The 17092-nt window shown below is 40.4% G+C and overlaps 1 protein-coding gene across 1 annotated transcript in view; it reads right to left on the bottom strand.

Moving 5' to 3' along the window:
• Positions 1–1272: 1272 nt before the first annotated feature.
• Positions 1273–17092, bottom strand: part of ptprn2 (protein tyrosine phosphatase receptor type N2) — a 108628-nt gene continuing 92808 nt past the window's right edge. Inside the window, exons 15-22 of the mRNA XM_028432975.1 lie at positions 16308–16381; positions 13253–13330; positions 10517–10636; positions 9688–9854; positions 7764–7817; positions 6707–6771; positions 4640–4713; positions 1273–2947 (exon numbers count right to left, since the gene is read on the bottom strand). Of these exons, the coding sequence (XP_028288776.1) occupies positions 2876–2947; positions 4640–4713; positions 6707–6771; positions 7764–7817; positions 9688–9854; positions 10517–10636; positions 13253–13330; positions 16308–16381 (704 nt within the window). The 3' untranslated portion in view covers positions 1273–2875. The remainder of the gene's footprint in view (positions 2948–4639; positions 4714–6706; positions 6772–7763; positions 7818–9687; positions 9855–10516; positions 10637–13252; positions 13331–16307; positions 16382–17092) is intronic.

The following is a 17092-nucleotide window of genomic DNA, read 5'->3' as shown; positions in this document are numbered from 1 at the left end:
TCTTATTGTACTCCAGTTTTACAGTTTATTTTAGGGGGGATCCATATTAGAATTTGTACTGGTAACCATTAATATACACAGCTGGACAGCACACTGTGCTTGTCATTGTCATTCTGCACCATTTGGACAAATTGTACATTTCTCATAGTCATTTTTATATGGCTTGTTATCACTTTTATAACAGATGGTGTATGCACGCACACCACCAGACTTCATAAATACTCTGTGTGATAAATATGGGTCCAGAGGAACAAGAACATTTACAGCTACTGTTAAAGGCACATGTAGTTCTACTTTATTTTATGGGAAATGGACATTACCATTGGTGAAATCATTCAGGAGTGTGGATTTGAACTCATCTAACAGCCGCCCTCTTCACTTGATTCAGCAGTGTTAAGACTACTCCTCTTCCTCAAGATGAAGAAGAAGGAGCTCATGACTGACAGTGATGATTGCATCATCACTGCTGTGAACCACATTCTGGGGGTTCAAGCAGAAACCTGCACGCTCCACGACTGCTGGACTGACTGTGTAAATGCAGGAAGAGACTGTGATGCAAAATAAATGTAAGAATGATGGAGCTCAGAAAAATAAAATAAAATAATAATAATTGGCATATTTGCAGCTCCATGATAGTGGCCCGTTTACTGGACCTGCCTGTATGACTTTATTAATTTGTTTTTCTCTTTTTTATGCTTCAATTTGGCTTCACAGAGCATCACACAGCCTCCATATATATATATATATGTATATATATACATATATATATATATATGTATATATATAAATGTAACATTTCAGGCTTGATTTAAAAGTAGGGACAGCAATACAAAATAATATTAAATGGTATTCAAATAAAAGCTGCTTCCTCCAGTGGACATTGATTGGACTGGACTCTGATTGACTGAACTTTCTCCTCTCTGTAATATTGCGAGTGGACCTCTGCGGCTTGAAATACATGACTGACTTCATTTCAAATCGCAGCTACTTTCTGCGCTGACAGAGCTGGTGAACCACACATTTCATCTGCACAAACCTGTAAGTCCTTCTTTTTTTCCAGACACAGACCCTCAGGGAGCGCGGCGCTGCTTTTTCTTTGTGACTTTACTAAGGCTACCGTTCAATCAGACAAAGCTCACCGCCTCCTGTTTGTGGAATAATACACAGCAGACGTCAGAGCGGTGGAGTCTGTTAGGATTTATTATCAATCTGAATGTTACTTCTCACACAAAATATATCATTGAGCCTTTTTCATATAGCACTATATACGTATTCATTGTCTATACATGGAGAGGATACTCGGTCATGTTGCACCAAAATGTCACAGGACAAACAAATTCAGCAACAATCCAATAGAAGTTAAATATGTATTATTACTATTGATATAAGTTTCTAAATAGAAGCATATCTGTTGCTATATTTCACATTTAATATTAACAGATGTTTGCATGTAACCAAAAAATCAATGAAATGAGGATTTAAAAAAACAGTTGATATGTCGCGATAATCATGATCTGTGAGGCTGTTTCAGAGTCAGAGAGTACACACACACACACACACACACACACGCACACACACACAGAGTTCAACATCTGTCCATGTGATGTTGCTGAGTATATTAGTAGCTGATGCAGATCACAGAGGGAAGGGGACACAAGTGAGGGTTTTAACTTCCAAAACGCTACATGTATCCATCAATTCATGTAGAGGATATAATCTGTACAGTTTACAGGAAACAGTTTACTTTACATGTTTGTTTAGTTTTTTTCCTGTCAAAAACTGAATTATTTAAGCATCTCAGATTGCATTTTTCTTATTATATATAGCAGAACACTGTAGACAAATTAACCCTCTGAACCCCAAACAGTTTCTCAGGGTTCTTCACTCCCATGACACAATATAACATCCTGCACCTCTATGTAAACAGCAGAATCTTAGACGTGTCTTAAATATGTATTCAGTGCAGTATCAAAGTGTTTAAAGCCATGAACATGCAATAATAAATGTCTTTTATTGTTCATCTTTAAACAAAATTCAAACTTAAAGGTAGTGAATGTACTAAATGTTTCCAAGTGTTCCAAGTTATTTATTATCAGTGATGGAAAAAACAGGCGCTTATGTTATAGATATTTCAATTTTTATAGCTTCAGCTTCAGATTTTTATTCTGCACTCAACAACTGAGGGTAAGCAGATTTTTTTATTTCCATTGATGTATTTTTGGCAAATTTTTATATAAGAAACAAAGTATTTTTAAAGAAATATGACTATTTTAAGCAAGGTCTTTTCTTCATCTATGATGCATGGTATAATTTTGGGGTTCAGATGGTTAAAGTGGCCTCTGAGAAACTGTACATGACATTTTCACTCACTTAACCAAAATCAAACATAAATCCAACCTCACAGAAGTTTGTTTTAAATGAGCCAATAGTCATTTTCTACGTGTCTGTATCAGTTTTTTTGAACAAAAAATCTTCACTTGACATCACGTAAATATCTCATCAGTGGCACTAGAACGGTATGTTCAGAAACAACGTCACAGTACTGTGGGGCTCATTTTGACCTGATCTGATCAGACCCCACTGAAAAAAACACAACACAGATCTCAGATTAACACATCGTACTGAGGTGGAATTTGTGGATCCAGATGAGATATCCGCCACGACATTCATATAGTATACAGTATATATATATATATATATATATATATATAAGAGATGAAGAGGAGGCAGAGACAGAAGAAGAGAGAGAAACAGAGCGAGGAGGAGGAGAGGGAAGGGCAGAGAGAGATGTCAGTCTTGAGTGGGCAGAGGAAACCAGTGCTCAGCGAGCGAGAAGAAGAAGAAGGTGGTGGTGGTGGTGGTGGGGGTGATGCCTTCACTGAGGAAGCGCTTTCAGGATGGCGTTCACCTCCTCTGCCACGGCTGTCAGCGCAAACTCAAACTGCTCCTGAGGAGGAGGAAAAGGAGGAGGGAAAGGATGCAGGGAATGAAACAGGGAAGGAAAGGAAGGATCAAGTTTTAGTGTGTGTGTCCAAGTATGTAACAGCTTTAGGATTTCAGAATGATTGACAACTCTTCCTCTTCCTCCATATCTCCCTGACCCTGCCTTGGATGTGCTTGGCCACAGGCTTGAGGTGAAGGTGAAACACTCTCTCTTGAAGTGCACGCTGACACCACCATCGATCCAGCCAGGTGTGTCTTAAAATGGAGCTTTTGAGTCAAGCTGTCTCTCAGCTTTTTTTTTATCCTGTGTGTGTGTGTGTGTGTGTGTGTGTGTGTGTGTGGATATGTTTGTGAATCCGACTCATAGTTTTCCCTGAGGAGCGCAAAAGGGGCTGATTGATGTTTGCCCCATGGACCTGGTGTTTTTATATTCCTCTCCTCTCCCCAGGCTGCAGGCCACAGGGTCCTCTCACAGAGAGAAGGTACGTAGGAGTTTGGAGGGAACAGCCTTTAGATGTGTCAACACACAGCCTGCCATAGTCTGGCCTGAGGATAGGCTAAATCAATACAGAGGAGTCACCGGTGGCCGTGCCTTTTTGTTTTGCAGTGGAGATTATCTGGAGTGTTTTCTATTTTTGTGTGTCTTCTGAAGTCCTGATGGGGCCCAGAAAATATGTAAGTACAGCCACCTTTATCTCCACCACAGTTATATGTGCAGTTATATATCTAATCCCAAATTGAGTTTAAGGTTTGGTTGCTGTTTACATTTTCACCACTGGGGGGAGATCAATCTCTGCTTGACAGATTAGAGATTGAAGACAAACGCTCATACACGCTGTAATTACAGCATGTTGATGTCAGTCAAAAAGAGTAATTAATGCCCCCACCCCACACACACACTTTTTTTGTAAAATCCTAAAATAAAGTGGCAATATCATAAATAGTAGAAAAAAGATAATTGGTTGTCCAATCCTTGAAACCTAACTCCAAATTTCATACCCCATTACAATCTAATTTCTGTGTAGACCCAGCATGAAGCCACAAAGTGGAATCAACAATATTCCCGTATAATTTCACTTAGACAAGAAAAACACAGAGTGCCTTGTAAACCTTTTTTTTCCTCTGGAGGACGGCTGTAAAAGCAGCATTAATGAACCATCTACTGGAGTCTGTTAGCAAGCAGCTCCCATAAATATCATCACCCACCACTGTGTGAGGTTTGTCTTTATTATTACTATTATTTCTTATAAAAGACATTTCATACCTATTATTTGCATGTGAAGATAAAAAGAAATGCCATGTATGTGTCCTAAACTATCCTCAGAGATGTGTGAGACAGAAGTCCTGCTGTTATGTTAACTGTTGAGACTAAACCACCAAAAGACAAAAATTAATTCAAAGAATATTTATTTCTTTTTTTTGACATTTTATAAACTATTCAAATATTTTTGATGATCAAAATTAACATAAAATCTGTTCTTGGTCACTCTCTCGTGATAAATATGCAACAATGGAGTTGTTATCTTTCAGTACAATGTTTTTCTAATCCTGCAGCAGTTATCAATTACGCCATCATTTCCCCTGATGCTGTGCACATGTAGAAGACAATGTTTGAATGGCTGCCTCCCTCCCTCCCCTCCCTCCCCTCAACCTCCCCCTCCCCCCCACCTCTCCAACTCAAAGCCGGGGACCTTACCTTTGTCTGGACCATGCCAGCTCTCTGGTCTCTCAAGTGCTCCAGGGTAGCGGCAATATCAATCTCTTTAGCACCTGCAACAGACCGAAAATTGGACTGAGTTCAAAGCAGCGGAGTAATCCAGCTCACATCTGTCAATCTCTCTTTATGCTGGGCTCCCTTTGGAACAGCACAGCGATTGAAAATTATTACATTCATCCCTCGAAAGACTTGGACTGGAGCCACAGACGGTTTCTAGATAAAATATGCAAGAGAGGATTTTTTTTTATATGAAGGAGAATGAGTGGGGGGAGTCTAGGAAATGTGAAATAATGGCCACGGGCTTAAAAAAAACACAACACACTGGCTTCTCTGTGAAAAAAAATGTTCATAACTACTTTTTAAAAATTTTTGTGTGTGAGAGAGATTCTAATTAAAATGATTTGCAGCCGCTCTGCAGCAGTCATTCTGATGATTAACCCGTGCAACAGTTGCTTGCCTTCGACAGTGATCAGCTGCTGTTGAGTCTGTGATGTTAATCTGGAAATCTTATTGTGCTTTCAGATTCATGGATCGCAAGCAGCAGAGCTCAGAGAGACGTGGAGAGAGAACACTCGAGATGTTTTTGAAAGTGAGGCAAAGAAAGGAAGCAAAAGGAGATAGAGCCAGAGTGCAAATGTATGTGTGTGTGAGAGAGAGAGAGAGAGTGGGAAACAGAGAGTGGGATTTAATGCAGCTGGACTCAAAGTGCTCCGACAAGACTTTCATGTCTTAGACGGGCTGGATTCCAAAGTTAAGCTGAAAAAGAGAGGAGGGACTTTGACCAAAGAAAAAAAAACCTTTGGAGAGTGAGATTATGTACATTTCATACATTTGGAGGAGGAAACAAAAGATTAAAAGGAGGAAGAGTGGCACCTTTCATCACCGCGGACAACAATGAACTACACGAACTCCATCAGGACGGGTCAGTCTTATTACAGACAGAGAAGGGAAGGTCTGCATCAGAAAGTGACCACCACCCTCCTAACCTGTTCTGATGGAGTAGATGAGGAGGAGGAGGAGGACGAGGACAAGGAGAAGGAGGAGGGGGCGGGCCAGGAGTGAGGGACTAAAGGCCAGAGGTCAAAGGGCGGAGGGCAGGCTAAGCTATGGAGGTCTTCGAGGTGGCGTAAGGCAGCACTAGCACAACAATAGAGGTTTATAATGTGGATGTCTCAAAAGAATTCATTTTAACTGATCATTTTGTTTATTCATGCAGACTATGAAGAGCACTTTTCTCAAGATTCAGCTAAAAAAAAATCTTCAAACTATAATCACACACCCACCCACACTTTAGCGATCCTTTTCTTGTAACTCTTTCTGCCCAATTGTGTTATATTTACTCTTGGACCATATTGTAAAGTATAAATAATTACAGCTCGGCTCAGGAGATGCCTGTTTTTGGAGTTAACTTTGTGTAAGGCAGTGTTGTAACCCAAAGCATGATGTTTTCATAAACCTAACCAAGTAGGTTTGATGATTACACATAACCAGGACCACCAGTCAAAATAAGAAAAATAAACTGTGTAAGTGCAGTCTGTATTTCAAACTGATCCTTTTTGGAGTAAAACTGGAGTTACAAACTGCTCACTATTAAGAATAAATCAATAATCAAATCAACAAAGCACAATGTTTTCTATTAAATATTAAATATTGATTCAAACCACTGGAGCATTGCAAATTCAGATTTTATTTTAAATGTATTCAGCCTTTAAACATTTAATTTCCATGCATGTGCTATCTAAATTCATGTAGCAGTTGTGATGCAGGTCAATATAGTGTGAAGGTAGCTTAGATAGATAATTACTAATGTGGCTCCAGGTTTCTTTTTCATCTGCCTTTTTTCTCTCCTTCCTCTTTGTTCTGCAGCTCCCTCCCTCCCTCCCTCCCTGTCTGCCTTTCCAGGCCTCAGAAAAGTCACCCTCTAATGCATCCCCGAGAAGACCCTCTGTGGAAAATGAGAGGCTTTAGTGTTGCCAGGGCAACACTTCAACGCAAGCAAAAAAAAAAAAAAAAAAAAAGAGTGGAAGGGAAGCCATTGATCGTTACCTTTAGCCATCCTATTGAGGACCATGTCAATCAGAATGTAAGTCCCACTCCTGCCAGCTCCATCACTGCAGAGAATCAGAGGGAGAGAGACGGAGATCACTAAGGTGGTGGAGTGAGATGCTTTAATCTTAGAGTGTTTTTCTTATAAGGAAACAAATTGCTCATTTACATCTACATCTGCTGAGAGACTGTTGAGTATATTTAAACACAAATTAGTCATACAGGAGCACGCTCCTCCACTTGCATAAAACATGGCATTATACATAAAATAGGAAGCAAAAATCAATAATAATCCTTCACATTCTCATGAAAACACCTGAACGGATCTGAATATTTGATGCTCCAATAAATGTGATGATGTTAAACCTTTGCACACGAGTGCATGTGTGGTCTTGAGACTTGCTCAGTGATTGGAGAGAGGGGAATGGTTTCTAAGGCACACTGGGGACAAAGGCTTTTTAAATGCATGCACCTCAGGAGCAGAGGAGAGGTTGAGAGGCCAGGGGCGGTTCGAGAACAGCTTTTGGAGAGCCTTGCTTTTCCATTACTCCAGAGATAGCCCCATGAAAAGCCTCCCTTTGTGCCCGCCGGCCATTCAACGGCTCTGCATGTTAATTGCAAACAAGGCGTGGACATCTCTCTAATAAAGGCAAGGCCAATAAAACAGGAGAGCAGCCTGAGCACCACGGCTTCATTAATCCACTGCTACATACTCAGTCCATGCGGCTCCCTCTGAGGGAGAGCAGGCTTACTGGCCTCATGCATGACTTAACAGGATGTGACTATTAAAAGTGGTTGGACAGATACCTGGTGTTTAATACAAGCCAATCAAGGCCAGTTAACTAACTCAACCAAATGGGAAATGGAAGTGTCTTTGGCTGTCTTTGTGCCATAGCTATTTACATAAGGACACACTGAGTGGAATAAACAGCAGCTCCAGTGGACCCAGATAGAGTAAATGGACTGAGTGGGTTTAAATAAACAGCCATGACAAACACTCGCTATCTCAATTCAGTAGGGTCAGCCACTTTCACAAGGTTCAAATAGTCATACTTGCCTGCAGTGAACAATTATTGGGCAAGATCGACCCCGGTAGCACTTGTTAACCTTTCTGAAATAAAAAAAAGAAGAGAAAAGTTGGTGTTATTGCAAGCTCGATTGATCGTTTTTGTTGAATAATAATAATTAAAACAAATGGGACTCATGAGGGACTCCTGCGCTGAAGTCCAAGTCAAATTAATGACAGCAATAATCAGAGGAACAAACACATTTCTGTGAGATACTCCCTCTCCACCACCGCCTCCTGTCAATCAATCACTCTAATTCGAGCACGGAGTGTGAGAAATCCGTGTCCCAGCACGTAAATAAATTGAGCATCATTTCAAACAGCATTATTGTGACATGTGGGTGATGGATGTGGTGGTGTGATGTTGTGATTGCCGGCCGCCGACGCATTAACCCTAGCCAATTATGAATGTTATACACCACAGGCACGGCGAAGGCCAACAAGCCTTTTCACACCCTCATCGTTACCATGGAAACTGACTACACTGAGAGTTTCCGAACCCCCCCCCAACACACACACACACACCTCATTTTTCACCTTTCAATGACAAAATATCTGAATATCCTTCCATATCTGTGGTATATCTATCAGGTGTAGTAACGTTTATTATGATTAGTAATATAAATTACACGAACTTGTACTTTATGTTATAAGGACAGGATTTCCTTTTGTGGACATCTCAGATTTCTTTGTCATGGTTAACAGTGCTAATAATCAAAAGATGATTACAATTCATGCACTTGAACAATAAATGAGCAATCCCATGCTTATTCTTATTATTTCATGTTTTCCAATTTTGTCTTCTGCCTTGATTAAATTTTGACATTATTTGACATCAAAAATAAATAATAAAAATTAAATTTGAACACATCCAGCAGACAAAGATGGTTGGAGTTCCCATGCAAGCCATAGGAAGGAGCAGTGAGAGGAGGAGGAGGAGGAGGAAGGGGTAGACAGAGTCAGGAGTGAGAGAAAGACAGTTTGTGCACAGGCCTGGCTGAGGAGACACAGTTTCCAATGATCACTTTTGTGACTATGCAACTGGGCTCATATTACTAGCTGCAACATCACAAAAATGACACTGGCAACCGCAAAAATACCAAGTTGGCCGAAACCATGACACCGTGAGCGTACAGAACATCTGAGACCTCTGAAGAGCTTCTGATTCCCAATAAAAACTCAAATCTAGTCCTTAAAGAGATCTCAACAGCAGGGCATAAACAAGATGTAATCAAAACACAGCTCAGACCTACACACTGTTATCATAAATAAATAGAACTGCAGTTTAATTTGAAAGAGTAGCATCAGCTCAGTCAGGATGACATGATAACACTACACATCCTCATCTGCATTACAAACCACAGGGACAGACTTCCATCCACAAATCAGATGCATCTATTCTCATTTGGAGGGCTTTTCCTAACCCTCCTGGGTTTTCCCAGAGGAGCTATTGCTGCTCCTCTGCCAGAACACATTATATGAAGAACAGAGTGAGGTTATTCAGTCACTAGCTTCCCCCCTCTCCCATGTTTTTAGTGAGACAGCTCTCATTTAATTGGGTGTTTGAATTAGGTGTTCCTTTTTTTTTCTTTTTCTTTCTTTTCTTCCCAAGCCAAGCCAGGCAGTGCGGGGCTGTTAATTTGCTGCATCACATGTGCTGGAGGGAGGTGAGGGAAATAGGCCCAGGATGAAAGGGATAGTACAGAAACACAGTCCTTATTAGAAAAACCATTCTCTAGGACACCAAAAGGCAAAAAGCGAGACGGGCCAGAGAGGCACTGACAGAATACAGATATTAGGAGAAGGTGAATCAGAACAAGCTCGGGATAAAAGGCCGGTTGTAAAAAGTGGAAATCTGTCTAATAATCTGCTGAGCTGCAGTGTTTGAGGCCAACCAGCAGGGTCTCCACTCTACCTGCGGAAGTCTAAAAGAGTCCTGGCTGAGGTGGGGATGCCACGGTCCATCCAGGACAGGAAGTGGAACTGGGTGACGGTGCGCGTCTCGTTAGTCTGCAGGTTCTTCAGGTAGAAACTGCGCACCAGGAAGTCCTCACACCAGATGTGCTCAGACACCAGGTTCACCTAGATAATGATAAAAAAATGAATTTTATCACTAGCATCAATCCCATCAGAAGAAATAGAAGAGAGAATGAACGTGACATTTATGCTTTTTCCTGCCTTTGTGTGGCACACTAGCTAATGTTAGCCTGCTGGCTAATGTAAAACAATTGTTATGGTACTCAGTGGAGCATCGTAATGTGAAAGGTGAATAATAATGTAATGCCTACACACAGTGGTGACAGATTTAGTGGGACTTTATGGACCGAATGAGCTATTTTACCACAAAATGACGTTTAACTAAGTTAGATATCAAAGAATGTGACAATAATGGAAGAAGAATGTGTTTTATGACCTTCCATGAGGTTCTCCATGAGATTTCATGAGTTAATCAGAGGCAACAGTTCTCTACAAAGACAGTGTCTGATAGTGAGCAGCATGACAGAGACCATTACACTCTGTAGAAGCTTGTTCCTCTGAAAGCTGGCTGGTCTTTAAATTATGGAAGTTGCTTCTGGATAGATATGTTGTTGCTACTGAATTTAAAAAAAATCTTTTTGCATTGCTGCAAACTCTGTAACTAAGTTCAAAACATCCCTGTTGTATTCTGGTGAAGGTTTTTCCAAACCTCATCTAATTGTTTTTTTTTTGGCTGAACTAAACTTAACCTGGTCTTTCTGACATACCTCGTATATGTGGTAGACGTCGGACCCCTCATCAGGCCAGTAGTGGTGACACTGCTTCACTCCATTTTCAGACAGCGGGGTCAGCATGACGATGACAACGCAGCCGCTCTCCCACACCATCTGCACACAGGAAAGACCGGTCAGACATCCTGAGACAACAAACCTTTTTTTTTTTTCTGTGACATTCCAGCTGCATTCATATTTAGATAAACTGTGCAACTAGAAACAGCATATTGCACATTACACGGCAGCCTTGAATTAGGGTGAAATTGATTTCTTAATCTAGGTCCAGGAAGTATGAATAAATGTCACCTCTCTGTGTGTGACAAATGATAAATGTTGTGTGGAGCAGCGGGAGGGCGCGTCGTGTGTCGCCGCTGCCTCCGTTTCATCTTATCACCATCTAATGTGTCCTTGGGAACAAAATACAGGCCCACGGCAGCCATTAGGAAAATGAGGAGGAAACGCAGGTTTTATGATTGCTATAAAAACACAATGGCCTTGACTATACACTAATCACAAGCTTCTGTGATCCAGCCCAGTGGACACATTACACACCAACTGTGCCAACTGTGCCAGGATGTGATGAGATTAGGCAAGGTGATAATGTGAGAGAATATTATCCATTTAGTCTTGTACAATTTAGCAAATACGTGTTGGTAGTGAGGTAGAGGTGAGCTCTTATTTTCTACCTCCAGCTAGCAAACACACCTGTCATCCTTTAATTCCAGGTGATTAAAAAAATCCTCATTGGTATAGATATAAAGCAGCATCCAAAAAAAAGTGACCTAAGTTGCCCTCTGTGAACTCATGCAGATTGGCTTTTTTTTGTGCATTGCATTCTGAGAAGTAGCAAGCAAGAGCAAAGGTAATATAGAGAGAGGGAGGGAGGGGAGATGGATGGAGGAGTGAAGGATGAAGGGGTGGAGGAATGAGGAGTGGAGGATTAGAGCCGCCTTTCAGAGCACTGCCTGAGGCCGCTGTGGATTAGATAGGACACAGCAAAAAGATTTGCCTCCTGCACGGTCCATTTGCATGAGAGTGCCAGTGTTTTCCTGTTTGTTTACTTTTAATGGGGTAAAGAGGGTTTTTTTCCCTTCAGCCACAATCCAAGGTTAACCATACTGAATAATAAATGGCTACTACCACTGTGTCAGTCAATCTGTATCTAATTTTCTTTTATTTTCTGTTTAATTGGGAGAGATTTAGAGTTAGGTTCGTGGCTAAATAACCCATTTCATTAGATAATGGATATGCATTTATTCACCTGGCAACAGCAAACCAAATTGGCAGACAAACAAACAAATAATGATAATTATCAGCTATTTCATTTGAGGCTCTTTTCGGATTTATAAATTAAGTGGAACAAATTTGGGCTGACGTGTCAAATTATAACAGGTCCTGAGTTTAAACACCATATGAGTTATTTTCTGGGTTTGATTTACAACTACAGAACAGAACTAGACCACACTAAACTGGGCTGCACTCACACTCCTGTGGTCACAAGCAGGCTCTGACGTCTGTGCAAACACACAAAGTCAGCACAATCATAATGATTCAAAATGAGTATCTGTTCGGAGCGAGCGGCAGAGTGCAGAGTGCAGGGCCAGCTGCTCTGCCAGGATTTATGCCTCACACTTTTACACTCTGGTCACGGCTAGCTGGAGTTACTTCACCATATGGAGGTGATGGGCCCACTAATTACTACAGTGCTGTCCTATTAACACATAAGAATGCCATTTGGCAACCATGCATCATTTAAGGTACACTTCCACACGAAGTTGACATGTTTTACAATAGCCTGTAGCCAGTGATGGATAGCAGGGTTCCTCTGACATTTATGGACAAGGGAGGGGACGCAAATAGCTTAGAGAAAAAATGCAAATGTGAGCAAATATCAGCACCGTTATAAATAACATTAGACCTCCTAGGGATGTGTATAAGCAGACATATATATATATATAGAAACTTTATAGCTGCAGGATTGTTTTACAAGTTAGGCAAGCACTTTTAATTGATGATTAGTAGCACCATTACCAGTGTGTGTGTGTGTGTGTGTATGTATGTGTGTGTATGTGTCATTAAACCCATGACCCTGACCCATGAAATACGTTTAGTAGTAGTAGTTGTGATTTTAGTAATACATCACTCCATGTAATAATCTGTTATGCTTGAAAGTAAGATTATTATTATTATTGTGGCGCCCTTTATTCTCAGCTGAATACACAGATCTCTTTTTGGGTGAGGGAGCATCTTGACCTCTGACTGCACATTGAATGCTTGGATGTGGTAAATCAGACCAACAGGGAAATTCTGACTTCCAAATGGGACTTAAATGTGACATGCAGCATAATGTGTTTACAGAGGTTTCCATTAGAGCATATAAATATGATGTTAACATGGATTCTGGTGCTCCAATTGAACTGGTCTAAAACAACAAGTCTAAAGAACCTCAAAATCCAAGATGGATGATTTGTCTATAAACAGTATTTGCTTATTAGCTTCTTAGTATTGTCTTTCTTTGATACTGAAGGAAACCTGATGAATTGGACATATTTTTATGATGAGAGACGATGTCATCCTTGGTGAAGTGTAAATCAGACAACATTTCCTGTTCAGACACCTTTTACATTATATCATTGATCCTCATGACAGACATTAAAACAGGACATCCGCTCTGTTGTGAACCCTCCTTACTGTAGAGGAATCAAATTTAGACAGTGAAAGGAGCTTTACCTGCCAGAAGTCTGCCACGGTGGAAACAAGTGGTCCCTGTGAGGCGATGTAAGTAGGGTTGCGAGGGTCATGGTCCATCTGGGAGAGAGAGAGAGAGAACAGAGTGTGACACAGAGTCTGGGTGGAGACACAGTGGATGAAAACAGATTGCCTGGTTAAGATGTCCATCAAAGCCTCCATAAGGGAAAACTGTCTTTGGCTTTTTCTGTCATATTAAGGAGGTCAAAGGTGAAACTGGAAACCAAAGACTGTTTGTGGATAAACTGTGAATGGGGCTACACTAAGTGATGGACATATGTGGTCGGCTCAAATTGTAGTTAGTATTTTCTATAAGACTCCATAAATGACTTCATTGGTGGCTCAGTTTTTTCATGCTTTGACATATTTGCCCATAAAACATGATCGTGTGGAAGGATTTTATAGCCTTGCTGGTGGCTGGTGTGAGGAAGCTGACTGCTGAGGTGGAACATAATGGCTGGTGGGACTTGATTTGAGGGATGTGATTGATATATGATTGAGAAATGTTTGAATTCCATAGAAGGTGAAATAAAAAAAGGAGTGTCGGTAGCAGATATTCTGGCACGAGGAAAATACTGGAGAATCTTTTACCGAACTAAGGAGTGGAGTCATTTTTTTTACCATCTGCCTTTAGTTACAACAAAGAGTCATTTAGTGAGGTAGCCGGCTCTGAGTGTAACAACAGGAAGTCACAGGGTCGCACTTAATGGCTTTTTCATTTTTGATGAAGTTGTTTTTTTTCTTCCTGGAAGAACAACTTGTCAAGGACACTTTCCACAGCCTTACAAGGCAAAGATTTTTCATTTCACTTCTTCTTTGCGTATTTCTTAAGACTCATTTGTCTCGCTCATGGACTCTGACACTCTCACCCTCAAAAGGGGAAATAATTATGGGAGTATTTCTTCATGGCTTAAATATTACCATTTTCTCTCCTCATGTTTAATATCCTGAACAACAGGATTAATTCATAATGCTTTGAAATGTCTGATAAAAATACCAACACTATAACTTGAGAAGAACATTTTTAATAAAAATTAATTTAACACAATCCTATTTTATTTTTATTTTGGTGGATTAAAAGATTTTTTTTCATGTAAATCCACATAAATGTGAGTCGACGTCAAAGTGTTGGTGTTCTTTGAATGGGAAAGTTGCTGAATTGTTCAGTGTTACCTGTATTTAATACTTTTTAGCAGTCTGCTTATGATTTACAGTCAACTGAATAAAGGTTATGTACAGGTTAAGGCTGGTTCTCAGTGTTTATTGGGGAGCAGAATGGACTTTAGATGCTGTGCTACTTTTCTTCCTCAGACATTTCACAAATGAACATATTAATGCAGCAAACATTGTTTCCTATTACCCAGTGTTCCACTTCAATTAGCCATAACAGCATTGTTTCATTTTCTCTTCATCCATCCTGGTTGAAATTCCTCATGTGGCTTATTTAAAAAATATATAAAAAATCTTCCCCACACAAATGAAAGGGAGATACTGAATGCTAGTGCTTCCACTCCCGTTTAGCCAATCTCAAGGACACAGACATGCTGTAGCTGTGTGCTGACATCCCTGCATGAATACTAAAGTGTAAACATGAAAGAGTAGTCCTGCGTTTCAGCTGTCCTCCCTTTGCCGTTGTAGGAAGAAGACGGACTATAACAGAAGAAAATGCCTCTTTGGTTTGAAGTTAAATAGCTTGTTCCTGAAGGAGCATCTGAACTTTCAACACCGTGTTGCTGTGCCCTGATCCTGTGTTACGAGTGCTTGGGTGCCGAATGAGGCTTTCAGCTCCTCTTGGATTGTTTGAAAACAAAAACATGGAGAACAGGTGGGAAATAGAAAAAAAACCACACAGCCTTTGTTAAAGAGAAAAAGAAGCCAGACGAGACAAAGACCTGACCACACTTTGTGTCACTGTGCATTCCTTCGAACCATTCCTCACGCTAATGATGCTGTACATCTGGGAGACGCTTACATCATTTGTGGTCAAGCATTTACCCTCATCCAAGCTTCTTCCTGTGTGTCTGTCACCCCTGTGCGTCGCAGGGAGCTCGGCTCACCCCCTTCCCTTTGCCTCCCTGACCCTGGATTCCCAGAAAGGAGCGACAGATTATTTACTCGTATAGGCCACTGCCCCTGAAGCTAATGAGGAGGAAGACGCTGCATTGACAGACATAATTATCACAGTTTTGCTGGTCTCAGCCAGGGGTCTCTTTTGTGGTGTAATTATGGTCCTTTCATCCACACACCACTGCATCCGCCATGACTTCACCCGTCTTCAACATCCGCTTGTATCTCCCCTTTTTTATTTCATCTTTTTTTCTATACGCTTTCCTGCTGACTTCTTCCCCTGATTGATTATTATGCTATCACTCTATAAGATGCAAAATGTGGCACTACAGCAGTGTTTAAACAAGCTAAAAAACCTCCATGAATATACCATTAGAAATAAATAGAGCTGCTAAAAGTCTGCATTGTTTGTTTCTGAAGAGTAATAGGCTTTTAGTGCAGCTGTGCACCCCCCCTCATCTATCTCCTCTGAAATTTTGGCACTGTATTTGAAATGCATAGTTTCCTGTTCCCTTTGATGGAATCCCTTTTCAGCAGCCTCAGGGGAAATCATGACTGGCAATGTTTTGAGGAGAAATACTAAAAAAAATAACCTTAGCCCTCTCCAACACTGAGGTCTTTCTGGATTTGTGAGAGGGATACATTTGTTCAGTCCAAAAAAAAATATGTATAATTCTTTTTACTGCAGATTTTAAAAAATGAGGGTATCTCCAGGGGGTGGCCATTTTGGAAGCAGTAAAAGTAGCAATGTGATTCAACAAGACACACTAAATCCACTGAGACTCACAGCATGGAGAGCAAAGTCTAAAAAAAAGATCAATGTGCTTGGATCAATGACAAGGCCTTTGAAAGTACTTTTATCTCTTAAGTAAAATGCAACCACAACAGGTGCTGCTGGTATGAAAAAAAGGCTTCAGAGACAACAGATATTAGCCCAAATGTAGAGCCATAATGAATAAACACTACTCACTATTGGACTGGCATTGATGTAATCTGAGTTGCCGTGGTTATTCTCCGCTTTCAAGGTGATCCTGGAATGATCATCTGTAATGGAGATGCATAATTCATCTGTACATTTCCACAGTTTTTTTCCCTCTCTGCACAATAACAACAGAATTTTGAACAGCAACAGAAGAATATGAAACTGAAATGGCTGCAGGGACTGCAATTTCACCAGACTTTCATCATGCGCTCACACACTGTTCTAAAGTCCTGAATTGCTTCACCTTCACTGAGGATGTTCCAAGTGAAATAATAACAAACTATTTTATCTTAAGAAGTCGAGAAGTTGTGATCTTCACAGCCCTATATTTTTGAACTGAAACTGTTTCAATATTTATTAAACTGTCTCTGATGAAATTGAATCCACAGTATATAAACCTAAAACTTGAAATATTTCCATCACTAACTCACTTTAATCCTCAAAAGCTGTGTTGTGTGGATATGGTCAGATTTGACTAAAAGTCAGATAATACATGTTGTCATGGGTCATGTTGTGGTGTTATGCATGTCAGTCTTCGAATGGATGGATCCTCATTTCACACTAAAGTAAGTGCAAAACAACACATTTCACTGTCATTAGCAGTAGCTAGTCAGTGCTAATGTTCAGTGTCTGGTTGCAAACACAGTCTCTGCTGCCTTCAGGTGATTTATTTTAAAACATAATAGTTGAAATATGAACATAACATGTACAAAACTGTTGACTTGTAGGACATAATACTAAAAGATATAATACTCAAAGACAGCATACAGTAT

Source organism: Parambassis ranga, chromosome 20 (assembly GCF_900634625.1).
Source record: "Parambassis ranga chromosome 20, fParRan2.1, whole genome shotgun sequence".
NCBI lineage: Eukaryota > Metazoa > Chordata > Actinopteri > Ambassidae > Parambassis > Parambassis ranga.
The sequence above is the reverse complement of the archived record's forward strand: the minus strand, read 5'-3'. Positions and strand labels throughout refer to the sequence as shown.